This window comes from Gobio gobio (assembly GCF_949357685.1).
Source record: "Gobio gobio genome assembly, chromosome: 18".
Taxonomy (NCBI): Eukaryota; Metazoa; Chordata; class Actinopteri; order Cypriniformes; family Gobionidae; genus Gobio; species Gobio gobio.
This window is the reverse complement of record NC_137111.1, coordinates 25,171,957-25,197,362: the sequence shown is the minus strand read 5'-3', so window position 1 is coordinate 25,197,362 and position 25,406 is coordinate 25,171,957. Positions and strand designations below refer to the sequence as shown.

Sequence of the window (25,406 nt, the reverse complement as noted above, 5' to 3'; positions counted from 1 at the left end):
TAACGCTACTGTAAGGTACAGAAACTGAGATCAGTTAGACACCTGCACATAGATACAGTTACAGTAAGAGTGAGGATTCAGAGACTCCAAAAAGTCTTTATGTTTCAGACTGGAGGTGTGTGGTTTGCTTTTTAAAAGAATGTCATTCTGAACCTACACTACCATTCAAATATTTGGGGTCTGTAAACGTTTTTAATGCTCACCAAGGTAAAAACAGTAATGCTGTGAAATATATTACAATTTAAAATAATTTTCTATTTCAATAAATGTTTATTGCAGGGTTTTTCCTGGGTCAAAAATGGTCTTCGGTGGTGGCTGACCGACATGGTCATCCACACATACACAGTAAAAAGTACCCTACCCACGTGATCTGCAAGCGCAATACTGACAATACATTTAAAAATTCAAAGAAACAGTTTGTAATTTTTGCTTATCTTATTTCGATACCTTGATTTTTGTTTCTTCTGTTCCTCATTTTTACACTATTTACAAATAATTGTTTTGGTATATAACCATATCAATATTAAAAAATAGTATTAAAAAAAATAACAAATAGCCTAATTTTCTGCCATATACAATTTCATAAAATTATCAGCTAGCTAATAACAACTTTGTTCTGGTTTCACCTCACTCCATTCTAAACTAAATGATTTTAGGCTATTTATTTACTACACATTGTCAACAGAAATAAGCTGAAAGACTGTGGATAATTCAAACTAATTCTTACTATCCACTCTTGCTAAATTGGGTGAGCACACTTGTGTTCTCATTTCAGATGTTCTGAGTAAATGATTAAACTGATTCGTGAGTTCAGTGTTGGACAGTTCAGTTGTTCTAACCAGTCGTTAAAATGATTCGATTCAAAGGAGTCATTAGGTCGCGAATCGGACACTAGCAGACGCGTTGTGTGTGAATCCCGTCTGTTAGAACATCGCGAAAGATTTGTCAACACACAGAAAACACTTAATAACTGGATAGGATTTGTTTCCCGTTTATTGAAGGTATGGTTTATGTCAGCTGGTCGGTGAAGAGTTAGCGTTTTTTGAGCGCAATTCACATCCAGCGGTAGTTCAAGGAAAAAAATGTCCGAATCCACCACGTGCAACATGGATTCGGTCTTCCGACCTTTTGATTAACGTGATATGTGAAATATTAGAATGCTAAAACGGTGCTTATTTTGAAGACCGAGAGCGTGCGCGCGGGATAGGGCTCTCCGCTCGTTCTCTCTGTCATCAGTTAACATGCGCCGATCACAAGCGCAGTAGATCTACATCACTCATCACAATAACTGATCAAATAAGGCTTTGGCGGGGCAAAAATTTGTTTTGGCGGCCGCCAAAAAATTTTCAATGTAGGAAAAACCCTGTATTGTATTTTATTCCTGTGATGGCAAAGCTGAATTTTCAGGATTGTTACTCCAGTCTTCAGAGTCACATGATCCTTCAGAAATCATTCTAATAAGCTGATTTGCTGCTTAAGAACGATTTCATAGTATTAGCAATGTTGAAAACAGTTGTGCTGCTTAATATTTTGGTGGAAATCTTCTTTGATAAATAGAAAGTTCAAAAGAACACCATTTAATGCATCCTTGCTGACAAATATATACATTCTTTAAAAAAAAAATACACTGACCCCCCACCTTTTTTTAAGAACATGCAAGGAAAAGATCTATGGCTGCGTTCACACTGCAGGGCTTAATGCTCAATTCCGATTTTTTGAAAAAATGCGATTTTTTTGCAAGGCCGTTCACATTTCCAATTAAATGCGACCTTTTGTGATCTCCTGTGTGAACGTGAAATGACCCAGAAGTGACCCGCATGCGCAGAAGAGTACTCAACGGTCAACGACGTCACTTGTTGTTTACGGAAGTAGCCAAATATGGGTGTCAGCATTGGAGTTCGTTTAGCTTTATTAAAGTTATTTTCGCAACGGAGCCAGCACCATTACAACCTTCTCATGTTAAGAAGAAAATTAAAAAAGAGGAGGAGAGCAAGGTTTTTGGCCATGGCGTTTTGTGGAGCAGTGGTAGCAACGTCGGTACAGAGAAACATGTGGGTGCTGAGTCGCAGCCAGGAGTGGTGGGATACTTCGCTTCCCTTCCACTGACTGGTCTCAGCATCGTCCGCCATAGTTGTTTATCTTCTCATTCCCGCCTCCTTCAACATACAATGATGACGTTTGTCGCGTATCAACGACGTGCGGGTCGGATACATGTGACCTGGCAGTTCAGACTGAAGACGCATTTCAAAAGATCGGATATGTATCGGATTTGGACCACATACCCAAGTGGCCTGGGTCACATTAGAAAAGATCGGATCTGTGTCGTTCAGACTGTCATGAAAAGATCAGATACAGGTCGCATAAGGGCAAAAAAAATCGGAATTGGGTCGTTTCAGCCTGCAGTGTGAACGCAGCCTAAGTGACGATTTGCCAAAATATGGAAATTTTTGTTGAACAGGAAGTTATGGGTGTTTCTTCAACTATGGTTTCTTCAACATTTGGTCCTGTGAACAAAAAACTCTTTCACGCTCTCTATTGTTTTAGTTTGTCTACATACAGTGATTTATGCATGCATTACAGGAATATTCTGTAGTTTTTGTCATGAAAATTAAAAACAATAATAATAATTTCTAGTTCACACCCCAATTCATATTCATGTCTTATGTTCAATAGCATTGTGTGGTTGAAATGATGGAAATTACATTTTGGAATAAAATCCAATAAAATGAGCATTGTCAATACGAATGCTTCACTCAATTTAATATTTTTAAAATGTTTGCTTCATTATTTGGCAGCAAAAATTACAGAACGACAAAATGAAAACTTTGGTTTACAAAGTGATTTTTACTTTGATATTTACTTTAATCACCATCACAAGTCTCATATTTCATCTCACTGTTAAGTAAGTTCACTCATTTTTTTAAAGTTTGAAAAATGGAGAGTCGGATAAAAAGGTTATAATATATATAAATGGGAATCGAAAAGTTTGAAGAAGAAAATTGAGTTACAAAACACAGGTCTAAATGTCAATGTGTGGAACCAGGGTGGAATTTGAACACTGTGGTCAGCATCTCTTACCCGCTACAACCACACAAACTATACAAGCAGATGCTATCCACACACCTCAAGGAAAAAAGGGAACAGAGATAAGGCCCATCAACATTCCAGCCTACAGCATGACCGCCAGTTATCTTAGCTCAGGGTTGCAAACGAAGTGTCTAAAAAATACCTCGCAACGGAAACATTCCACTTTGGCCCAATCCAAAACGACACAAGACCTGGTTTCTAGGAATTAAGAATAGAAGTCTGGTTTTACAGTTAACCCAGGACTGTGTGCACTACATTATTTTGTAAGTGTTGCCTATCTGACAGCCACTAAATAAATGACAGACAGGTTATTCATTAACCTTCTCTCCTGAGCCTGACCTTTGCCCTTTCTCTCAGACCACGCTGCCACCTGGCTATCTTAAAGAAGCAATTTTAACTGTACAATAGAACCAGCTTAAATGATCATTCACCATGCTGCTATATGAAATATTGTTTAAAAATGCAAGCATTTGTGGCAAACCTTCAAGTGCGCATTAGTTTATCTCAGAGATAGTGGGTCTGTTTAGCTGGTGACTTAAGTTTGCATGTCCAAATGCTGCCCTCTATTTTTAGCAGGAATATTATATGATCTTCAGGTGAAGTGGAGAAATCTGCTTTTTTTGCTCTTTTGTCTCTGAACAGCTCTTTTGTCTTTGGATTGTTATACTTCTCACATTTCTGCTCGTCCTAAATCCAATACAGATATAGTAGCACAGTACAGATTTATATGAATGCATTAGTGAGAGAGCGATTGTGTGTGACTTAATTATACCGGTCTCTCTACTAATAGTGAAGCTGTGAGTTTGTCACTAAGAAATGTATGCTAGAATGTTTCATTTTCTACGCCATTTTATTGATAAATCACAGAACAGTGTTGACAATACATTTCTGCGCTACTGAAAGTTTATGTGTGCGCGTGATGTGCGAGATACTGTCTGTATGTGTGTGCGGTACATTAATAAGACTGTAAAAAAATATGGACGTAATGTCCGTGACCAGTGGCGGTTCTAGACCACGGTAACTATGGGGGCCAGGCAGGGGCCACTTGTGCTTTTAGGGGGCACACGTTAACATTTATCTTAACCAGTAGATAATTAGGTAGTTCACCTGAAAATTCTATCACCATTTACTCACCCCCATGTCGTTCCAAATAGGACTTTCTTATGTTGAACACATTTTATTTATAACTTATAACATTTATAACTTATTTATTTTATTAAACTGTTGTATAAGATCAGTAGGCCTATCGCATTTGCACTCATGCTATTCTGGGTAGAAAAACAGAACTTGTGTGATATTGCACTCGTTACTCATGTTATATTGCTTAGTCTATATCATGATGTAAATGTGAGGGCGTTTTCACACTGGCAGTTTAGTTTGAATAATTGGTAATGTGAAAGTTGTCATGCGGACCCGGGTGAGCTGAGCTCAGGGGAACTGAAGTCGAGACTGCCTGAAGGAGGTAGTCTGAGCTCGGTTGCGCAAATTGCGCTCGAGCTGTGATGCGATTCATGGGAATTTGAAAGCAACAAGCTAATACGACTAGCGGGCCAGTGGCGGACCACTGGAGGCAAAGTTGGCGGCCCACCGGGGGCCCGCTGGCATTTTGCTCATCGTTTTCCTAGCGGACCACCGGCGGCAGCCACCACTTTTCCGACAGTGGTCCGCTACCGAGCCGCTGGTTTATAATAAATGTTTTCTGGCCACCCACGGACGATCCACTGGTCATATGATTCACAACTGGGTAATTATAGTTAGATCCAATATAATAATATTTAATGCAATAATGAATCAAAAACAAAGTACACAACTGCTAATAACCATTGTATATGTATTTTTTTGGATAGAGGCAACACAAATGCGTAGCTAAACAAATGGAAATAAACATAAAATAACTATAAACATTATGATAGCCTATTCAAAATATGTACTTTTGTTAATATATATATATATATATATATATATATATATATATATATATATATATATATATATATATATATATATATATATATATATATATATATATATATATATATATATATATATATATATATATATATATATATATATATATATATATATATATATATATATATATATATATAAACAGGATACATAAGACTGTATTATATATTATAAGATTAAGACTCGGGTGCGCAAGAAAAGTAACCTGCGCATGCATTTTATCAGATGACGGTGTATTTAGTTCAATACAACACATGTGTAAGGGATGATAGTGTTGATGATTTACCTTGGATACGAGCGAGAGGGAGCCTGCGGTGTATTCGCGGTGTAGAACGCGCTCTGACGCGGACCACAACAAACGTGCCCAGTGTAAAAACGCTCTGAGTCTAAAACTCAAACAGGGGCATTTCTGCCGCATATCTTGAATTTTATGGACATTCTGGCACTGAAATGGTTTGGTTAACGACATTCTAACAATACAGGTTTTGGAACAACACGAGGGTGAGTTACATTAGGTGTTTTTATTTTCTTTTAGGGGGAACTAACCCTTTATTTTATTCCCAGATTATTGAAAGTCTTTTATTTGGCCATGTACTGTATCACTCGATCTGCAGTCTCTACACGTGAAGTAAAATCATTTCAAGTTCATTTATTTATTTGAAAAGTAATGTATCTGTAATATGATCATGCATGCTCAATTTATAAAAGTAAAACTAAACCATTTATTTTACATGTTTTGTAGCCTACCTGCTCTCTGTTAGCAGACTCTTCGCAAAGTTAGCATAGACATCAAAACAAACATCTAATACTCTATAAGCAACACTGGACAATTGGATAAAATAATATTATTTCTCGCTATATGTGAACAAGACTGAAATTACATTATTCTGTATCTTTTCTCGGGTATGCCTATCTCTGTCATATTCGCACATGAATGGTTCTTTCATTGCGTTGGTCATAATTTATCTTTGGCTGCATCTTCCTAATTCGGAATATGATCAAAGATTACATATGTGGACGTGTTCGGAGAAATTAGCCATTGAAAAAATATATTTTAACTACCAGTAAATGAACGAAATGACTGAATGGAATTCAAAGTCGTCAAGTCAGTAAAATTAATCTCCAGTAGCTATCACTGCTGCGTAAGGGTGCAGTTACATTCAACACAACGTGTATAAAGAGAGCTTATTTTATCTATAATCAAGAGCGTAGCAACCGCTATAGCTCGCGTTTTACAACCATTTGAGCGAATGCAGACTGAGTGACGAATCATTCATAAACAGACATCACTTGCGCGCAGCCTCCTCATTGCTTCTCTGCATTGGTTATTGGTTATGACACAATAAAGTGCTCTTTTCATCACACACCGCCACAGCAAAAAACGCACATTGCAACCAGTTTCAGAACATTGTTTGGTGCGATGTGATTCCAAATTTACGGGGGCCAGAGGGGGGGCCAGGCTTGTTGACACGGGGGCACCGGCCCCCCTGGCCACCCCCCTAGAACCGCCACTGTCCGTGACGTCACCCATAGGGTTCTGAAGACCAGTTTTGAAGCCTCAAAGTCGGCAGTTGCCATTCTGTCAGCGAGTCACTCCTGGATAACAGAAAATGGGCAAAGAGCTGGGACGTGGGTGGAGCTGAGGTGACATGATGACTAACAGACAGCAGACAAACGACAATCCACCTGTCACTCAAAGTGGCCACGGCCTTAATTATGCAGGACTTTAAGGCTTTATATAATGTAAACGAATGAGAAAGAAAAATTCACCCCCCTCACAGTTGTCATGAAGGGAAAATTTAGCCATATAGACCAAAACCACAATTTGTACCAGGCTGTAAACATGATTTTTTTCTGCTGTAAAGTTGGGCATTTTAACATGGGGCTCAATGAGATTCTGCTCCCTTTTGAAGCCTAGCGGCCAGTCAATGAATTGCAGTTTAAATCACTTCCGTATTGGCTTAAAGAGAAATTGAGGGAGGTGATGTGACGATCGGGTGCAAATATATTTCAGAGAAAATCATGTGTGGGAGGATGGTTTGTTTTTAACAGCAGATTCGGATGGCATTAGAGCTGATCCGCGCATCTCACTCTTGTTCTTCCTTCAAGTTACCTTCCTGTTTTTTGCCTCTTACAAAAGCCACAAAGCCTTCCAAGAAGACAGTAAAGGCTTATGTCATGCCTGAGCTGTGGTTAAAACTTGCACAACATAAATGCAACGTTTGGATATTATTATTATTTTGATTAATATTATTTTGATTTCAAGGTTGTAGGTTTAGTTTTTGGTTGTACTATGTTTACCTTTTTTTAAAGTAATTTGAAATTCATTTTATATTTGTATTTGCATTTTGAATGTAATACAGCAATTGAATGCACAAAATTGGTTTAGTTTTCACAGATATTAATGTATGCAATTTCAGCAATAAAAATTTAAATTTTTCTAAAAAGGAAACAAATAGGTTTTTAATTTTAAGAGATCTGTTTTATTTTCTCTTGTATATTTAGTATTGCTCTTTAAAGGTCCCATGGCATGAAATTTTCATTTTATGAGGTATTTTATGAATATTGTCCCCAAGTGGATAGAAATGTTGATCGGTGTATTATTCGTGCACACAATGCGGCTTCTCTCTCTCCAGACTGAACAGTGTTTTCTATCTTGTGAGTCAGTGTTTTTGTACGTCCTCGTCGCGTCTATCTGTTCTTAAATGTGCATACAGTCGTTTCTGCTCAACATCAGCAGAGCCACATCTTTAGAGATAAACCTCACACAAGCCGAAGCTCGGCCTTCAACATCCCCGACCCCCAGTACTGCATCTGGCCCACAGCGAAGGCACCAAACGCGGCGTGAGATTAAGCAGAAGGAGGGTAAGCTTGAGGGTATCTGGGCTAGGCTAGCCAGCTTTCCCCACAATAAACTGGATTACATTCAATTACTGCTGTTGTGTCTTTGTTTGCGCTGTGTACTCAATGCGCGTCACTGGCGCTTTTCATATGATTGGAACATATCTAGAAATAATGCTTTAATCAACACTTACTAACTCGTTCATCTCGCTGTAATGGTACTTTGCATGTGTTACAAAGTTGGTAGAATAATGATGAAGACGGACTCGGCGTGACTGGGACTCAACTCAAGATACAAACACAATAAACTCGCGCTGACAGACAGCGCTCTCATAACTCAGTAGTTACTATAAATAACTTTGTTAGCAATCGCTCCGTCTCCATGATGTCCGGTTCGCGAACGAATCATTCTTTTGAATCGGTTCTTTTTAGTGAACCGAACCAGTTCACCAAATCGGACTGAATCATTCTAAACGGTTCGCGTCTCGAGTCAGCGCTGATCCATAATTTACTAAAGTTACTAACTTTCTGACATGAGTGACAGCCCCTCCGACTAGAAATAAACTAATAACCTGAATATATATATGTATATGCTGTAACTACAACAGTTCACCCTGAACTGAGACATGCTGAGAGAACTGATGAGAAGTGAACTCCGGTCCATCCGTCTCTCTGGCAGCAGCTCGTGCGTCGTAGACCTCGTTAAACCACGCCCCCTCCGCTCATTTCAAATGCAAAGATGTCAGCCAATCACAACAGTGGCCGTTTTTACTGAAGTCTCACAGCAGACACGCCTCTTGAAACAGGGCCTTCAGCCACAGGGCAAACATCAGTATAGAAAAAATGCCTTTTATTTCTAAATTATGACATTTTATGAAGTAAAAATCATACTAACAATATAAGTGCACCTCAGGAAACACTATAAAATAAAAGAAAAGTGCCATGCCATGGGACCTTTAATTAAGAAAAAGTACTTATCTGATTACTCAATAGAAAAATCGATAGAATACTTGATTATGGGGCTGGACGATTAATCGAAAAGTAATCAAAACCGAAATTTAGAACCTCTAACGGACATAATTTTCTCATGTTGGTTATTTCGGTTTTAGTCATGGGACTCCGCCCCGTCAGTCACATATCAAGTGCAGTTTGCAGGCACACGGAAGATAGTCATGTAGGAGCAGTTATCTTTGTTTATAGATGCTCAGAATTACTATGGTAATTGCATTTATTACACAGTTTATACAGGTAAGTTAATCGCCATTCTTATATGCGCTGATACACACAGAGACGGCGCGCGCAACCCCCGAAGCCAGATCACTTCCACTTGCGTCCTCATAAAGTTGGTAAATTAAATGAGTTTAAATGCTTGCCAGTTTGAACATTAAAGCGATTATGCACTATTCAAGAGCAACAGTATGGAAAACTTCTTAGTTCAGTGCTCATGAGCTTTTTTCTGTGACACAGAGAGCAGAGTTGTGTCGTGTCTCTGACAATGCACGCACCCTGAAGCCAGATCATTTTCACGTGTGTCCTCACAAAGCTGTAATTTGTACATTTGTGCGTTTTAAGGCCTGCCAGTTTGAACATTGAAGCGATTTTAGACCATCAGATGTGTATTTGTTCGTGTGTCACAATATATCAGGCATTAGTTCAACATAAATTATGTTGAACTAATGCCTGATATATTGTGAGACACAACGGCCACTAAATAGCACTTAAACACAGAAAAAGTCTGATTTTCATGATATGTCCCCTTCGATTGCTCCTGTCTGCCTTGCTGCAGCTGCAGTGTTTGTAGCTCTGTACAGCTTTGCTTTTGAATCTCTATTTGATATATTTCTTTGTTGTTTATACTGCTGAATATTAACTTACTCATCATCACCATATATTGTTTAATATAGCCCATCATGTAAATTTGACATCGCTAGCTTTTAATCTAAATCACTTTCACATGTTAGCATTTCGCTAGCCTGACGGCCATATCCAAATCATATGGTGGACCTGAGCCCAGACATGACCAACGCATCCCTGAAGTGTCTGCAGAGACCGTGTCAACTAGACTCACCCTGAAATGACCTCATCAACACGGCATCCTCAATAAACCCGTCTCCGGCGTGATGACTCCGATCCTTCGAATATTAATATTTAATAATTGTTTAATCAACATGTCTTCCTCAAACCCGTCTCCGGCGTGATGACGCCGATCTTTCGAATATTTTGATCTAATATGACTTCTTACCTGTAAAGTTGCCAGAATAATAATCATAAACTGTTTGTTAATTGGCCAGAGGAGAACTGGCACCCCGACTGAGCCTGGTTTCTCCCAAGGTTTATTTATTTTTCTCCATTATGCCCTGATGGAGTTTTGGTTCCTTGCCACTGTCGCCTTTGGCTTGGCTTGCTTAGTTGGGGACACTAAATTTACAACTAAATATCCAAATAAATGTAATTGCTAAACTAAATTAAATACATCAACTAAATTACTGATCTGCCCACATTGTCACTGAATGATAATTGAACTGAGCTGATGACATCACCGTTTTCTCCAGAGCAGCTGTACAGCCGATTCAAATTCTGTTGCATTATTTTCCTGTTTAACACTATGAAGCTGCTTTGAAACAATCAGCAATGTAAAAAGCGCTATATAAATAAAGTTGACTTGACTTGACTTTAAGGCAAGTCATTTCACTCTGCAGCCATCTTTGAAACGCCTCTCGAGCAGATATTTCAGTCAGGCAAGTACAGTTCCTATATCTCTGAATGGGGAAACATCAAATTCTCCAAAGTTGTTCAAGTTCAAGAATAAATTGTGTGCGTGCGTAGGCTCGTTTGAATCAAGACAAACTTCCCTAAATAAATTTGTGAGATTTACTATGGCCTACTAATGTTTAGTTAAGTTACAAAGCAGAATGTGGCTCAAAAGCCTCATCTGTATTAGGGGTGGGAGAAAAGGTCGATGCATCGCGATTCATTATCCAACGATTCAGAATCGATTCTCAAAAATTCAGAATCGATTCTGTGTTCAATTCAAACAGCCACTTCACTGCGCGAAAAACCCGTTGATAGGCGAACGTTTGTATGCTGGTGAATTGGCTTCACATAAGATAAAATGGACAAACTACGACCTGCTCAGGGGTGTAGCACCCGTGGGGACACTTTTCCAGGTGAGAGGGTTCAACACCCGCACGTTTTATGCAGTTTTTCCGCGGTTTTGCACAAACAGCAGTCGCTCCTCAGTTTCTCTGGCCACTCTTGTGTCTGCGCTCGCTGCGGCTGCCTCCCCATTTCAAAAATTTATTTTGCTTATTAAATTTCTAAATTAAGTTCATATTTCCAACAAACGAAATTCTGAGCCAAAATAACGAAGTGGTGCTTAAGTAGGCTATAAGGCACTTTCCTTGCCATTAATGATTAATAACACTGCTATGTCTCTGATGCGGTGGCCGGGACATAAACCTACTAGGATTTTTTTAGTGCCGATACCGATTTTTTTCATCAGCCTTAGCCGATGACCGATACGGGCTGCCGATTTTCTTGAGCCGATACTGCTTTTGCTTCCTCAATTTACAAAATAAAAATGACACAATGATCATGATGATAACAATTTAAAATTTTCAATTTAAAAAAGGAACATTTATTGAACTAAAAAAAAACTATTTAACAAATAGTAAAAACAGGTCAGGTAGAAAAAAAAAAAGAGTTCAGTGGTGAAAAATTCTGAAAATAAATATTTAAGCATAAATAAAATAATTACACTATTGCACACAGTATCAACAAGCAAGCAGCATAATAAAGTGCACACTGACTGTACTATACTTAATTTTAAAACTATTTACAACCTAGTCATTTAATGGTTACACTCTAAAAAATGCTGGGTTAAAAATAACCCAAGTTGGGTTGAATATGGATTTACCCAGCGGTTGGGTTAAATGTTTGCTTAAAACAACCCAATTGCTGGGTTAAAACAACCCAATTGATGGGTTAGTCCATTTTCACCCCAACTTGGGTTATTTTTAACCCAGCATTTTTTAGAGTGTAGGTGCACTTAACTTAATCTCTTGTAGAGCAACACCAGCGGTAATTCAGGAAAAAATCTCCCAATGCTCCACGTGAAACTTCAGTCTCTCGACCTTTTACCATCGTGTCAATTCTCAATTGATTTTGCAAATTTTTTTCCGCAAATATCGGCCCGATATATCGGCCTAACACTAAAACCTACCAACATCCGTGGCATAATTTTTGGAATGACTTATCGAATATTGCTGAACTACTGCACAATGTTTCAAACGAATGAACAAAGACTTCGTTTTGGTGAGCGATTAAATGTCTCTAACATGACTGTTGCAGCTCGGCAAGTTCTCTCATGTGAGATGTTATGCGCACACACTGAATTTGATTTCTCAGCGGGCGCTAAAGTTGTTTTTTCTTCTGCATTAGCCTATGTTTTAAAGATTTTAACCAAAGTAAACTTTTTTTTGCTTTAAAGACATTTTTTTGTTCAAATGTTCTAAAGAAACTGAACAATTGTCACACTTAGCTGTAAATTGAGAACTGCAATTGTATGGCTTACTATGTTTCATTAGAGCTGGTTAATCTTGAATATAAGTTTGTTAATAAAATAAAAGTATTGAAAGAAATCTTCATAATCATTTTAATATGGCAATCCTGTCAAACATATTCTAACTATAAACAAAACACATATTAGCTCCAATTTTGGTTAAAATGTAAAGTTAATGTATTTGCACAGCAGCATAATTAGTTACCAAAAATGTATGTTTAGAATCGTTTTGGGAATCGGATCGTTACTCCCAGAATCGGAATCGAATCGTTAAGTGCCTTAAGATTCCCACCCCTAATCTGTATAATTTTTATATGCACATCGGCAGCAATTTTTCACGGCTTTACATTAATCAAATTGCGATCGGTTTGTGAGATCGGCCAAATTTAGTGTTCACTGATTTAGTCACAGAACGTGATTATTGGCCAAAACCAATCTGCGGCCAATTAATCGGTGCATACCTACATTACACCATAAATATGGACAAGTGCCTTTGGAAAACATATCTGAAAAATTGATGATGGATTCACTTGGCATCACTCTGCCAAACACACAGTTTGGCCAAAGCGGGTTTAATCTCAGGCTCAAATGCTCGTTTTAAAGGCCTGAAACAAATCGCATTATGCTGGATAACTGACAGTAATCAGCTTGAGCTAGAAATAATGACAAGTTAAAGAGTTCATGAGGGGTGGGAGCAAAAAATAGAGAAAGAAGAAACAAAAATATCTGTGCAGTGTGTTTTCTAGAATCATCTCGTTATGCTAAACACTCTCACACAGAGCTATCTCCTGCCCTGAGCTAAACCAGAGGGGGACTTGTGCTATAAATGGCAGATAGAAAGACAGAGAGAGAGAAAGAGTGAGGCCTGTTCACTCCCACTCACTGCTTCCCACTTCTCTGCTCATCTCCTCCTCAGGAAACACACACATTCTTCAGCTGTGGAGAAACTCTGTCACCAACACTCACAGAATGGACAGCACACACACCTCCTTGATAAACACACACCGATTCCCTCAGAAAAGATGACCCATATCTTTCTCTCAGACAGCTTCTCAGAGTTTAGACCAAACTCTGGCACAGACACAGTGAGTCAAATCATGCTTCATCAAGCATCTGCTGGCTATTGTTTGGTTTTGGACCAGATTAACTTTAATCAGTCAAACAGATCTGACATGCCATTTTACATACAGTTTACACATGCAAGAACATCCAGTACCAAAAAATCAGCCTCCCTGACTGTCTCGTATGAATCACTTCACCTACTATGAGCAGCAAGTTTTACACCAACTTGATGCATCTGCATATAGGCATACGTATGTGTGAACATCATAACTAATTTATCAGTTGTTTTATTGTGAAATACTTTATTTTATGCAGGCAAATAGATTATCTTATCCAAAATAATAAGTAAGCCATAAGTAGGTTGGTTTCCCTGAACAGTGAACACAGCTGTACTATCAAATCATGACTAGCTTAGTTTATGCGTCTCAGGCCTAACACTATCATTTGGTCCAACCAATGGTTGATGAGAGAATGTTTGTCATTATTTTGTGTTTGGCATCTGCAAATAACCAGTATTGTCAATAATGCACGTTTCAGTCAAAATATATTTATTTGTGTGTGTGAATTCAGCTACCATTCAAACGTTTTTAAAGAAGTTTCTAGTGCTTAGCAAGGCTGCATTTATTTGACCAAAAACAATAATACTGTGAAATATTACTTACATTTAAAACGTTTTCTATTTTAATATATTTTAAAATGTAATGTATGGTAAAGCTGATTTTTTTGCATCATTACTCCAGTCTTCAATATGCTGATTTGCTGCTCAAGTAACATTTCTTATGATGATGAAGTTTGAAAATGTTATGCTGCTTAAAAAATGTTGTGTTTAACTGCGATACCTTTTCCGGGATTTTTTTGATGAATAGAAAGTTGAAAAGATTTATTTATTTGAAACAGAAATCTTCTGCTACTTATAAATGTCCTTATACTGTCACTTTTGATATAGATAGATAGATAGATAGATAGATAGATAGATAGATAGATAGATAGATAGATAGATAGATAGATAGATAGATAGATAGATAGATAGATAGATAGATAGATAGATGGATAGATGGATAGATGGATAGATGGATAGATGGATAGATGGATAGATGGATAGATGGATAGATAGATTAGATAGATTAGATAGATAGATAGATAGGGGATGAAACGATTACCGGTTTCACGATAAACCACGATAAAATTTAGTGACGGTTAGTAATATCGTATAAAATTGTATCATCATTAAAACCGCGTGTGATTATCACGATTGTGAAAACTCGCGGTAAATCTTGTTCAGTCTGGCGCACCGCACCACTGTTTATGAATGAGAAGAAATGGCAGAAGGCAGTGACAGCACTCTGGGGATTGTTCAGACTTCTAAAAGGACCAAATCTGAGGTGTGGTCATATTTTGGCTTTTACACAAGTCCTGAGGGAAACTTAATCGCAGATGGTCACCCTGTCTGCAGAACATGCCTGAAGAAAGTCTCTGTAATAGGGGGAAACACTTCAAAACTACGAACGCAAGGCAAGTGGACTTTGACCTCAATACCAAAACTACGTCTGGGAAATAATAACGTGAAGCGAACGAACAAATTCAGACAAGACTCGGCCGACGTTTAAGGGATAATAATCAGGGCTTGACATTAACAACCGCCATTTGCGGGTGTAACGTTATTTCGGCTGCACACTAGTCACTCTGGCTGTTGAACTTATTATAGTCTTCTCGAAAGCCATCTGTTATAATCGCGTTGCGCATTATAACCACTCACACGTGTTTCTATTGAGTTTATGAATGCAATGTCTCATAATCAGAGGCGTTCAGATTAGCAAGAGTTTCGTTCAGAGCGTGCGCCGCTCTCGCTCAAATCTGCACTCAAAGCAGAGATAAACGTGGGATGTACGCAAGAGATTCATTCATCATACAGTGGATGACTGTTTTTGTTCTATTTCAGCAGCGAAAATGGTTTTAAAAAACACAGCAGAGCCACATCGCATCTGATATGACTGGCATAACGCTGGCGAATTTAGGGACCGTCTCTAAAGTTACATACAACATTGGTAACGTTATACACGTTTCAAACTTCAATAGCATTTGAAGAGAATGACAGTCATAAAACTGACTCTAAAAGTGATCATCTAGGTGTCAGGTATGATGCAGACATTTTGATATTTAATAAAATAAACTGTCAAATCATATGGAAATATGGATATGCATTATTTCACTAGGATACTGTTTGGGCTCTAACACAAAATATGCTAGATTTAAATGCATCATTGCTGAACACTAGAGAATATTGCTTGAGAATATATTTACAGAGATAATATTGGAGATTATATTTACGACAAATTATTGTTATTTATGCGTTATGCGTTGCTATTGACGATGGCCATTAAGGAAGGAAATCCAACAGAATCTAGCTTAAAAAAGTGCATAGAGCTGTTTTAGTTATTTGTTGTTTGTTGAATTTCAAATATAAAACTTGTTGAAATGTTTTAAGTGTGTGCATCTGTTCTTTTTGAACACTTTCATCTCGTTTGAACAAAACCGTGATAATATTGATAACCGTGATAATTTGGGTCACTATAATCGTGATGTTAAATTTCCATACCGTTTCATCCCTAATAGATAGATAGATAGATAGATAGATAGATAGATAGATAGATAGATAGATAGATAGATAGATAGATAGATAGATAGATAGATAGATAGAGACTTTTGAATTGTAGTGCAAATACTGCATACAAATCTAATTTTATTGTATTACCCTATATCACAATTATCGCCCCAGTGTCAGTCATTGAAAACTGTATCTGTTAAGCATTACAATTGACTTCTATTGTTTGCAAATAAAGACTTTTTTTAAAATATATTTTTCACTTGCAGTACACGTATAGTTATTTTGTAATGTAAAATAACTTTTCTGTATGTCATCCCCAAAAGGAGGCACTACTTTTCGGCAATAGCTAAATCAGAAATAAACCGATGGACAGGCTCGCCAGATATTATGACTTGGCACAAACTGTTCTGACGTTTAGTCAAGCTGTACATGTGCCCACAAACACACACACACACACACACACACACACACACACACACACAGCGAACGGGCATCTTCTATAAGTTGACAAAAAAAATGCCTTTCTATTTGGAAAGATTAGATCAGCCTGTGAATATTCCTGCTCTCAGAAATATGTGTCCAATGCCTTCACCTGCAGGCGAGTTAATAGCAGAGTCTACTTCCAGAACCAAACAACCCTTCAACAGCAGGAAGGGGGAATTACGAAATTGTCATGTTGCAGGCCAACAATATTACTATATTTGGACAGAGGCAACAGATGAACTCAGAACTTGACGCAGCAGAGTTATTCAAATATGGCAAGTGGGCATGAGAATAGTTTTATACGAAGAGTTTGGGACTTGAGGTTACCCGCAAGTTGACGACAAGGAAAGTAGGAAGTGGGGGCGATGTTTGTGTACAAATGCCGAGCATATTAAAAGAGACATCAACGTGCACTCTGAGCTTCCTCACTGTTCACTGTAACGTTCATTTCTGCAATGCACCATCGCGGTTAAGTTGTTCGCGTGCTATTTCTTTTCCCCCTCGTGTCACTAGGCAACGGATCTTCGAGGCGCATTAAACATTCATGAAAAATGACGGTGAACTTACCAGCAAACTTTCCAAGTTGATCGCAGACCGCGGCTCTTTGATCATGGCTTCCAGTTGTATCAGCCGGTTTTCCATCCTTCTCTCCGCTCCTAGCGACATTTTTACCTTGTCCTGGCGCCAGTATGAGCAATGAAGAGCGATCTGCACAACTTTTCTGGTTCACATTAAAGATAGAAGATCTTCTTTCAAGTTGTCGAGCAGCGGGCCTAGACAGCCTCCGACTCGCCGCCCTCCAAAAAGTACCCCGGGCTTGTCCAGAATAAAGCAAGAAAAAAATAATCCAATGGGAACAACTGAGGTTTTCCAAACTTCTCCTCAAAATTGATCTATCAAGTGGTTAACTTACTTTAAACAAGTGAGCGGGATCAAACTTCCCATCCTTTCATGCGAGCGTACCGTCAATGGCGCGATAAAGTTTTAATTTTGAGAGGATTCAGCAGCAGGGCGTTTTCTGGGCGCCCCTCTCCTCTCCTCCCCGCCTCTCTCCTCCCTCCCCTCGTCTCCTCTCCCCCTCTCCCAGGCGCTCCGGACTGGCTGAGCCTGACTTCAAATCTTCCCCCGTTCATAAACAACGCTGCTGTTGTTCAAAGGCGAGCATCTGTTGGAGTCGACCAGACAACAAACTCCAACGCATTCCTGCAATACACTTAACTGCGACGTGAAACGGAACCAGTGTGTATTATATTTCTGATAAAGTTAATTGTTTAAAGTTACTCGCGAGTGCTTTCCTAAAGTGGTCTCCGAATGTCGTTAGTGGATTAGGTCGCTCGCGCCAGTTCCGCGGATCAGTTCCTCGGTATTCCAGCAGGTAGCTCGAGCCTCGAGTTCGTTTTTCTGGCATCAACTAGCGATGTCCGATCCGTGAGCGAATCGTTCTTTTGACTCGGATCTTTCAATGAATCATTTGACCCGGCTCACAAGCAGAGTCGCACGAGCGTTTCTGAAAGTAGCGAGTAATTAATTATTTTAAGTTCTAAATTGCTAAACTAAAACGTAAACAGCAAAAATAGCGCCATATAAAGGTTTTACAGTATTCAATATGCCATGCTAAGATATCAAGGACCACGTGATAGTGCAATTGCGTCATGGAGTGAAAGAGTTGCTGAATCGTTTTTGTAAACGATTCTTTGGAATGAGTTGTTCAAAAGAGCCGATCCGCTTAAATGAATCCATCACTTACGTCGACGATAACAGCAGTCTTCTTTACCCATAAGCCCCTATTCTCTCTGACTCGCCCACGAAGCAGCACACGGATGAATGTAAATATCCTCCGGCGGATATCATTCTCACACCCACCACGTATCACAGAAGATCAGTCGCATTGTTTTGCTCAACATCATTTCTAAACACAATGTTTATGAATAAAGTTTAGGCTATCATCGTGAGTTGACTGAACTGGGCTGCGTTTCCAAAAAGTCAAGCCAAGTCAACTTTATTTATATAGCGCTTTACAATAGGCCTACAGGTTGTTTTAAAGCAGCTTTACAGTGATAACAGGAAAATTATGCACTTTGACAGTTGTTCATCTGAAGTCAGTTCAGTGTTGATTCAGTCCTGTTGTAAAGTTCCTCAATTAGCTATCTAATGAGCTGATTTCATCTATAAAGCAGTTCTGCAAAAATTGATGTCATCGTCAAGCTCAGATCAGTTCTCATACAACTTTACAGTACAATTGAATATTAAGTGTCCCCAGCTAAGCAAGCTATAGTGGTGACAGTGGCAAGGAACCCAAACTCCACCAGGTGACAGAATGGAGAAAGAAACCAGGCTCAGTCAGTTCTCCCCTGGCCAACAAACGAACACGGTGCCATATTATGATTCAAGCTGCGTCACAAGTCAGAATTCAGATCTGGATGGCATTCAAATATTCATCCAAAGGCCTACAAAATGTGAGTTGACAACACATGATGCTGAAACTCACAATGAATCGGGTTGCTGCAATGCGATGCTGGCCTGTAAACTGACTTTTTAGTTAATTATTTTTATTACATTGAAATGTAGCCTACTACTTATTCTGTGAATATAAGGAAGAGCATATAGGCCTATATCCAATATGATTTGTTTTCAAATTAAATTAACAGGCAGTGTTGGTCTCAATTATGGACCATTAATGGCCTATTGGGTGGTTCATAAATTACCCCTTCATAAATATAGTCTCAAATGAAATTGTATCATTTTGAAGAAGCACGTGGGAACAGTGAAGAAGCAAAGAAACTCCCCACTGAAAGAGTGCAACAGCGACCTCTTGTCGGTGCAACTACATTATGAAGTAAATGTTCACTTGTTGATATTATTTAAGAGGGCAAATTCTTCCACTAGAGGGTGCGTTTGATCTCTAATGGCACATGGGCTACATAAGAAATAACCTGGCAGTACTAATATTACCTGAATGTATTTTTCTCACAAGCATGATTAAACTGACCCTCTATTTTCTGCATTTTTAACCTCCCTCAAATTTCAACTCAGTTATTAGTACACATCAAATTACTAGGAAAAATAAAAAGTTCAAACTTTTTGACACCACGGTGATCTTGCTTGTGTCATTTCCCAATCCTATTTCCACCCTTCTTTCTTTCAAAATTCAAAGGAGAAAAAAGGATTCAGAGCCAAAAAGAAGGCACACGTACCTGTTTAAAAAGGAGAAAATCTTTATTGGAATATAATTTGGCAATCTTTAAAAAACATTATAAACGTAGTAGTTCTTGGCAAAACATTCCAGTTCTATTACTCCTAATGGTTCATGGATAAAATGTCTCAATTGGCTGATTTTATGTAAACTTAACTGTGAAGATTTAACTAACACATCTAATGTCTTGTTTCTCTTGAGATGCAAGCAAAACTCTAACCTTTTCAAGAACAGAAAAATATACCAGAGAGCTCTGATAAAATAGTTTTGATCCAAATCTGTAACTAATTTGCATTTATACACTGAAGAGTACCTGTGTTCATCTAAAATGAATATGCAAACAGTCTATTCTAAATATAGATTACTCACCAGCATATTACAGTACTCTGAGAGATGCATATTAACATCAACACAAGATGCCAAAACATACAGCAAAGACACACATACACAGGTTGGAAGCTGGGATTTGCGCTGTCCAGAGGGGAAAAAAAATACATCCAAAAAACAAACTGTTACCCACTGAACACTCTTGAGTCTGTAGTATATAGATAAAAGCATGAAAAGAAGGGATCAAATCTCTTCTAATATACTATAGAGTGTTTTTAACACACTGTTAAACCTCAGCAGGGATGCATCTCTGGATTCCTTTTGGTCTTGCGGTGGTTCGCTGTCAAGATTAGCAGGTTGTCCAGGCGAATCATCTCCTTGCCCAACTCAGTGTACAGGCCGTTGCCAAACATTTGGTTACTAGTGTTTGGGACTCTCTCTGAATATAAAGACACAGAGCTGGGGAGAGGAGTTTCTGTACGCGGATGGCCCTGTGAGAATGACAAGGGTAATACAACTAAATGAACAAGAACAACATTTAGACCTAATAATGCAGCTTTATGTACTCCATTATGAAACGGAATATGAATGATACCTTCAATAAAAATCATGTATTTAGTATTCAATATATTAAAGTTTCAGTAGCCATGAATTGCATTTAATCACATGAACATAGGCCTATCACCAGCTTCATGTAAAATAAAATAGCTTTTTGTATTCTTCATGATCCCAGCCTGTGTTCCCCTGGTCTTGTGTGGAGACTGTGGACTTTTATGTTATTTCTTGTTTTGATTTGTTTATTTATTTTTTGTTAATAAAATAACTGCATTTGGATCCAGCTCTCACTCATTTTTTGAGTTCACTAGTCATTAAAGAAAATAAACATGAAAGCGCCAGGACCCAAATCAACAAGAATTTGAAAAAAAAAAAATAATAATTAAGTGCAATAACTTTTTCAACTAAGAGATGGAAATCATTTTAATACTATTTCATTGTAAATTATACTGTTCAAACGTTTTAGGTCAGTAAGATTTTTTTAAATTGAGCTAAAATACAGTAAAAAAAAAACAGTTCTGTGGTGATTCAGTGCTCAATAAACATTTCTTATTAATGTTGAAAACATTGTGCTGCATAATATTTTTGTGGAAAAAGTGATACAATTTTTCCAGGATTTTTTGGTGAATAAAAAGTTTAAAGAACAGCCTTTTTTTAAATAGATCTTCTGTGACATAAATGTTCAATTTAATGCATTCTTGCTGAACGAAAGTAGCTTTAAGTAGCTTTCTATTTTTTTTTTTATTCTTACTGACTCCAAACTTTTAAAAACTAGAGTAAATTATGTTTACATTTTATTTTAACAATATTCTAAAAAAAACTTATCACACTCAAAAAATTAAGCCTTTTTTTCCAGATTTACACATTTCAAGTAATATTAAAATTCCATCAAATTGAATTTCCTTATATTTTAATTGAAAAAAATATTAAGGATTGTTCAATTATTCAATTCAATTTGATGGAATTTTACTATTAGCCTAATTGAAATGCGTAAATCTAAAAAAAAAAAAAAAAAAACAGCATCTGGGTTATTGCCAAAGAGCATTGCTGATAGAGGGTTTCTTACCAGCTGGTCAAAGTTCATCAGGAAACTCCAGTTCTTCTCCCTGTAAATAACCATAAAGAATTTACGACGCGATATTCTCAATTAAATATTTAGAAGCGAAATCATCATATTTTTATTATATGAGGGTGTTTCTGTGTACAGTAACCACGGCTGTATATTTATTTGGTAAAGAGGATGAGTAACCGTAACGCACACCTTCCAGGGGGCGCCGGTCAACCACAATCCATCCCGTATCAAATAACGGGTCAAACAATGGCACATTTAAGAGGGGGAAGAAAAGATTAGTAACGTAACTCCAGGGAAAGTGAGTAACAAACAGGTAACTCCAGTGAAAGTGAATTAAATTCTCTTTCTTACCATTCTTTCATACCCGTTCGCTCCGCGCGCACAAACTCTTTCCAAACCTGGTCTTGCTTTACGGGATCTCGGGTATCATCGTCTTGCGCCGGTGTCTCACCGGTGTTTCGTGTCCTGCCCGCTGAATGCCTGAACACTGAGACCGAGGACTGAGAGGCGAGAGGACCATTGGGTCGGTCCGGTAAACGGTACCCAGCCGAAGTGGCGCGCCGCTTGTTTCCTTTTCTATCCATCGCTCACAGCCCTTGAGCTCGTCAATCAAACACAAATATATTTCAAGCCACTGTAAAGTTCATTTGACCTATTTAGCCACTTAACTTAAAATGGTGACTCAATGTAAAATATTTTCTTTTCGCTCTGTCTTGCTCTGAGGTGGATGGACGTCTCGCGTGCGCCAGTTTCAGCAATCACAACACGACACGAGGGCTGCTGCTGCTGCTGCCTCACGGTTGCGCGGAGATTCGCTCTTGTTTACCCGGGACGTTTCCCCGGGAGACAGCCAGGCGATGCTGGGATACTCTCTTAAAGCTTTTGTTAATTCACGAGGAGGCGAGACATCCGCTGCAGCAATGACAGCATGAGCATTACAAAAGCCACTGACTGACAGTTTGGTGACATAACAGTGCATGAACTGGTCTAGTCTATAGGCCTGTAAAATAGCACTGCTGTTAATCCAAAACGTTTAAATATGAACATTTAAGGGGTTATCTCAATTACATGAGGCAGTCAAACACCCTAACCTGATGAAGTTTGTGGCAGTAGTTTTGGGCAGGTAACTGCCGATGAGAACAAACATGTAGGCCTACTCAATTGAATTGACTTTAGAGAAGATTCCTTCGCACTGAGGTTAGAGACAGGTGATTCTGAAAATCTTCTCCCAAACAGGGATGAATTGTTCCATTGTTCCATTTTACCTCTAATTGAGAGTTTACTGGGTAAAAGTCCTGCTCTGTTAACATAAAATGTCTTTAACCCACAGGGTGATTATCGTTAACTAAAGCATGAACAATTCATTAATTGAAATAAAATAAACATTAATGAAATTAAAATATAAAGAAAAAAATATTTTATTTAAGCTAGTTGCCAAGGCAACATTTCTCATTGTCCTTACGCAAAAGTCCTGAAATTACTCAAACTAGCTAATTAAACTATAACTTAAAACTATATAGACTATATATTTGAAAACAAAAATGAATAAAAATGACAAAACACAACAAAAATACAAAAACTTTAACTAAAATGAAAATGTAAACAGAACATAAAAAATCGAATTAAAAATATAAAAAAAAAAACTATAATAGTAAACCAAGGATACTAAAATAATACTGCTTTTAACAATTGCATAACCTTTCTCTTACATTTTTCTATTGTAAAACATTTTGAAATTTTGAAATGTGTTTTTGAACCTGTTAAAGGGCACATACATTAAAAAAATCCAATAAATACACAAACAATAACATTATATAATTTTATTATCAATAACATTTATCAATGTTATCCCAAGTAAATACTATGTAAAAAAAATATAGGCCTGGTTTCACAGACAGGGCTTAGATTAAGTCAGGATTAGCCTTAGTTCAATTAGGACATTTAAAATATTTATAAATGTGATCTTGATACAAAACAACCCAGCCAAACACATGCAAAAAGTTTTTTTATTGATAAAGATAATTAATAGTATTGTAGCTTAATTAATTAATATTGATAGCTTAATAAATAAGCTTTCCATTGATGTATGGTTTGTTAGGATATATTTGGCCAAGATACAACTATTTGACAATCTGGAATCTGAGGGTGCAAAAAAGTATAAATATTGAGAACATCGTCTTTAAAGTTATCCAAATGCAGTCCTAGCAATGCATATTACTAATAATATTAAATAATTGATTGATTTTTGGCATACAAGAAAAATCTATAATTTTGACCCGCATACAATGTATTATTGGCTATTGCCACAAATATACTCGTGTGACTTATGACTGGTTTTGTGGTGCAGGGTCACAGGGTATGAAATTGAAAAAAAAAAAAAAAAAAAGGGCCCAAAGATTGCCAATTGCCCACATGGATTTCAAGCAGAATTGCACTTATCGCTAGGTTGGCCCCAACTGGGCAACATACGCAAGACCCATTTTGGTCCCAGCTTTAATATGGCAGTGATATCCTCCTGGGACCCAGAAAAAAAGTGTTTTGAATTTAGTATTTTTTCATGTCATTTCATTGTTTAGAGCATAAGAAACAAATGGAATAAAATATATATGTTATGATATGTCCTCTGTAGTTGACACCAGGACTGAGTTGTTAAAAAAATAAAATGACATGAAATTGCATGTAGGCAAAAACAATGGGATTTATTTTTAATTCACCAATCAATTTTTAGGTTTCAGGATTTTTTAAAAACAAACTTTGTTTATAGATGATTCTAACTATGTTATGAAAGATATAATGAAATGCATTGATATACCATTTTACTTTATGAAATATGTGGGTAAAATGGCCATACTTGGATTTTTCCATTCAATACAATGTATCTATACACTGCATCTAATTTGCATATTAATGTGTTCTTGGTGCAACATGTAATGAAAAAATAAGTGTAATAATGGGAGTAATAATTGGCAACATTTTCAAAATAATATCTAAAATTTCATTGGAATATTGATATGTAATTTCTTTCCCTATTCACTTGTTATGTCTCCAAAATGCCTGATAAACATGATTTGAGTCTTGGCATCCACTACAGTGGACATGAAATCAATGCCCTGTTTTGTAACAGAAAGTCATATTTTGATTAGAAACCCCATAACATTTTCCTGAGATGTTGATTTTTAACAAACAATTAAAAAATGAATCCGATTTAAATTATAATTAAAAAATATTATCATATTTCCATAAGAGTGCTAAACATTAATGTCAGCCCATTTTAAAGACCAAGAAGAAGTTGTTGTCCTGGTGAAACCTCCAAACATTTGGTATCTCTGCAAAGCCCCGAATGTGCTCTTTACAGGACATGTGACATGTTATGATGTCAGAGAAATTCACTCAAATATATTGTCCACTACAGTGGACAAAAGTCTATTTGTGGGTCCCAGGAGGATATAATTGAAGATATGTCAGTGCAACTTGCTTTCAGTAAAAACAGCTCAAACATCCATTTTAGACGGAGACTATGCTTAACCCTGGTGCTTAAATCTGGTGTCTGAAAAAATGTTATTATAAATTTTTTTCAGTAATGTTTCCTAGGCTTCTTTATTTTAACTTTTTTTTTTCTTGTTTTCCTGTAGCCCTCAAGGGGGCAGTATAC

The 25,406-nt window shown here is 37.5% G+C and overlaps 2 protein-coding genes across 7 annotated transcripts in view; both read right to left on the bottom strand.

The window, feature by feature from the left end:
* rock2a (rho-associated, coiled-coil containing protein kinase 2a) overlaps window positions 1-18,046 on the bottom strand; it is a 60,245-nt gene extending 42,199 nt beyond the window's left edge. For 5 of the 6 annotated variants that reach the window (XR_013818490.1, XR_013818491.1, XM_079843548.1 and 2 more), the window contains exon 1: window positions 17,175-17,989. Coding sequence is in view for 4 of the 6 variants with exons in the window: in XM_079843548.1 (XP_079699674.1) it covers window positions 17,175-17,273 (99 nt within the window). In the remaining 2 variants the exon portion in view is untranslated. Of the gene's footprint in view, window positions 1-17,174 lie in introns of all 6 variants that reach the window. The other variant, XM_079843549.1, reaches the window with a different exon arrangement.
* Window positions 18,047-20,420: 2,374 nt separating this feature from the next.
* cimip5 (ciliary microtubule inner protein 5) lies at window positions 20,421-22,338 on the bottom strand (the record flags this gene model as incomplete). The annotated part of the gene is made up of 3 exons (XM_079842431.1): window positions 20,421-20,618; window positions 21,749-21,788; window positions 22,106-22,338. 3 exons carry the CDS (start codon window positions 22,336-22,338, stop codon window positions 20,421-20,423), a joined length of 471 nt encoding a protein of 156 aa, XP_079698557.1.
* Window positions 22,339-25,406: the final 3,068 nt, after the last annotated feature.